This window comes from Stegastes partitus, unplaced genomic scaffold (genome assembly GCF_000690725.1).
Source record: "Stegastes partitus isolate 25-593 unplaced genomic scaffold, Stegastes_partitus-1.0.2 Scaffold2698, whole genome shotgun sequence".
NCBI lineage: Eukaryota > Metazoa > Chordata > Actinopteri > Pomacentridae > Stegastes > Stegastes partitus.
Genome location: NW_007580429.1, coordinates 17,988 through 20,940, shown reverse-complemented (window position 1 = coordinate 20,940; position 2,953 = coordinate 17,988). Strand labels below are relative to the sequence as shown.

The 2,953-nt window shown below is 38.8% G+C and overlaps 1 protein-coding gene across 5 annotated transcripts in view; it reads left to right on the top strand.

Annotated features, from left to right (window-relative positions):
- LOC103375603 (troponin T, fast skeletal muscle isoforms-like) overlaps nucleotides 1–2,953 on the top strand; it is a 25,669-nt gene that overhangs the window by 5,998 nt on the left and 16,718 nt on the right. For 4 of the 5 annotated variants that reach the window (XM_008305916.1, XM_008305919.1, XM_008305918.1 and 1 more), the window contains exons 2-4: nucleotides 761–800; nucleotides 907–920; nucleotides 1,303–1,311. In XM_008305916.1, the coding sequence (XP_008304138.1) occupies nucleotides 781–800; nucleotides 907–920; nucleotides 1,303–1,311 (43 nt within the window). In that variant the 5' untranslated portion in view covers nucleotides 761–780. The remainder of the gene's footprint in view (nucleotides 1–760; nucleotides 801–906; nucleotides 921–1,302; nucleotides 1,312–2,953) is intronic. The other variant, XM_008305917.1, reaches the window with a different exon arrangement.

Genomic DNA, 2,953 nt, shown 5'->3' with positions numbered 1-2,953 from the left:
TCTGATAGAAAATAACTGACTCAGATTTAAGGGTTTTTAGATAAACTTAAATGCAGTTCCACATGTGTGAAGCAAGATAAGCGAGGAACAGAAACACTAAACAGAGACGCAACATCAGTCGTATGAAAATACTTCAGCTACAGAAAAAGAGGATGCTGGATTCTTTCTGCAGCGTCTTGTCATTTCTAACTTGTTTGACCGTTTAAATCAGCACCACAAAGCAACTACAAATGATCATCAGGTGGAAATTCCAGGATTTTTTTATATTGCAAATATATCTTGGAGAAATGTTTATCAGTTTTGTTAATATCGTGGAGTCCTTCTTAGCACAAATACTGTACACAGCATCATTAAAGCTCCCTAACGAACACTTTATGTTCTTTAATCGTTGACTATTTTTGCCCAGCTTGTTGTCTTTACATGTCTGTTTTGTTAAATTTAAGTTGGACACATAAATTAGGCGTCTATACGTGAGCAGTAAGGATGCAGGTTGGCAGATTTTATGAGGGAGGGGGCTAGGCTAGCTGTAGCCAGCCTTTATGCTAAAATAACTGGCAGCTTATAGACTTACAATAGGAGAGAACGTACAGGTTCTGATTCAAGAGACATTTTAATAACAATGTTTAACCCGTAGCAGCAGACGTTTGATATTCCTGCAGCCGGACAGACGTCTCTGGGGATCAAACGCTTCATCTTTTTATATCAGCACCGTCTGTACGCTGCTTTTCAAACTCACCAGGCTCTTCGTCTTCACCTTCAGGTGTCAAGTCTGCTGTCAACATGTCTGACGTCGAGGACTTGTAAGTTCTTCTGACTGACGTCTGATGTTGATTGATAACTATTCACTACATAAGCAGGGATTTCTGGTTTGACTAAATATTAAATGTCTTCTCTCTCATGTTTCAGGGATCAGGCCGAGGGTAAGTGACAACCACTCAGTTTGTTTCATTCACTAAATGTGTAAAACAGTAAAGTCAATGAGCTGTTCTTGTGTTTAGTTCTCTTTCAGCACACATTGATTTTGAACCAGACTTGAAAATGAACTCTGACCTGACACCTTGATTCTCTTTCTCCTTTATTATGATCAATATTCGCAAAATATATGAGGAAATATTTCTCTACTGCTAGCATACTGTACATCATGTTTTACTGTTTTGTATGTAAAGACTTACTAAAATGCTGTTTATATTGACTGAACCTTGAGTAATGTCAGTTTGGGTAATGTTTAAACGTAATTATGAAATGACACCATGTTATATTTGTTTCTGTTGTCCCACCATATTTCTTTTTTCCTAACTGAAGAGGAGGAAGGTAAAGACGACTGAACCGACTCCACATCTACGACGTTTCTCCATTTGCACTAATGTGTCAGCTGTTTGGTTTCACCCTTAATTTGAAGTGTTTGACGCTGACAACCTGCTTTTTAAAAAAAAAAAAGACTATACACTAACATCCGCGTAGATGTATTTAAGATCGGAGCGGGATTAAATAATGACAAATGGACCTGTGACAGCACATTTAGATCAGCATTAAGAGATGGTAAGTGCTGAATAGATCTTCCTTGTAGTTTCGTTTTAAGAATTCTAATTTATATTCCGGTTAGCAACTTTTAAACTGTGACGAAAGGCCTTCATGTTTCATATTTGCACAGTGAAAAATAAACATAGACAACATTCTGGGAGCGATCGCACAACATTTATTTTCCAGCTGCTGCAGCGTCACTAACATCCGGCTGTCAGTCAAACACTTCCAGGTTAAGGGTGACTTTTCTCGACTGAGTGAGGTTTTGAATCACATGGTTAAGAAAATAATGTAACTGAGCGCCGAGGCCGCCTACATTTATTTTCTTGGCATGTGACACGTTTACATGGTCATCTGTTGATGTCAGTGCCGCCATCACTGACCTCATTCACACAACGGCCATATTTGAAACAGCGGATGTTGAAAACTACCTGGATGAGCGTCATCCAACCCAAACTCCTGATCCGAGGATCAACAGGAGGTTCAGCTAATGCAGAGAAAATAGTGAAATCATAATATATCTACAATTAATGAGCTGTACAAGGCTCTGTCCCATTAGCTAGCTGGCAGTTTAGCTGCTTCTCCAGGAGCCGAACTTAATCAGATCTTTCATTAAGAATACTTTCTCAACATTAAAATTTAACTGAAAGTTCAAACCATCTATTTTCTNAAAAAATAAGAATTCTTTGTATTTTGGGTAAAATAACCCTTTAACATCGTGTCTCCTTTGCATTTAATGTCAGAGATGGGACAGTGTGATCTGCAGGTGAAGCAGAAGATCTACTTAGTATAAAGTCAAAGTAGCATCAAATATCCTTTAAGCTAAACCGTGGCTCAAGTGACACAAGTCCTGATGATGTGTCATGTTCTGGAGTTTCGGATTAGATTCTCACATGTCAAAACAAACCTGTCGACCGGCTGAGTAAACAGTCCTGGACAAGGTGTGAAAATGCTTCACCGAGGACGCTGCAGCTTCCTGACCTGATAATCAGCTCAGGCCACATCCCAGAAAGACTGTAAAGAAGATTGTTAAAGATTTCCACCAATAATTGAAATATTTATGACCATCAGTGATTTTCAAATGAGAACAAAACATATTTGGATGTTTGCTGAACTCCTCACAAATAATCCAAAGATGTGAAGTAAAAAATAAATTGCTGAAGGTTTGAATTGCACAAAACAGAAACTCTTTCCTTCATAGAAATAGTTGATGTTTTGCAAAATATGCTTTTGACTTTTTTTGCACAAGATTCCAGATTCTCAAGTCCGTCAACTAAACATGAAGCCACAAGCAGCTGGTTTGGTTACAGCTGCACAATATGTGGTTTCAGCATTGACGCTGCAAGTTACACGAGCAACAGTCACGTAACAGCAAATAGAGCTTCGTGTAGTCAGGGTGTCACATGGCCCCTCCTGTCCAATCGTCATCGCT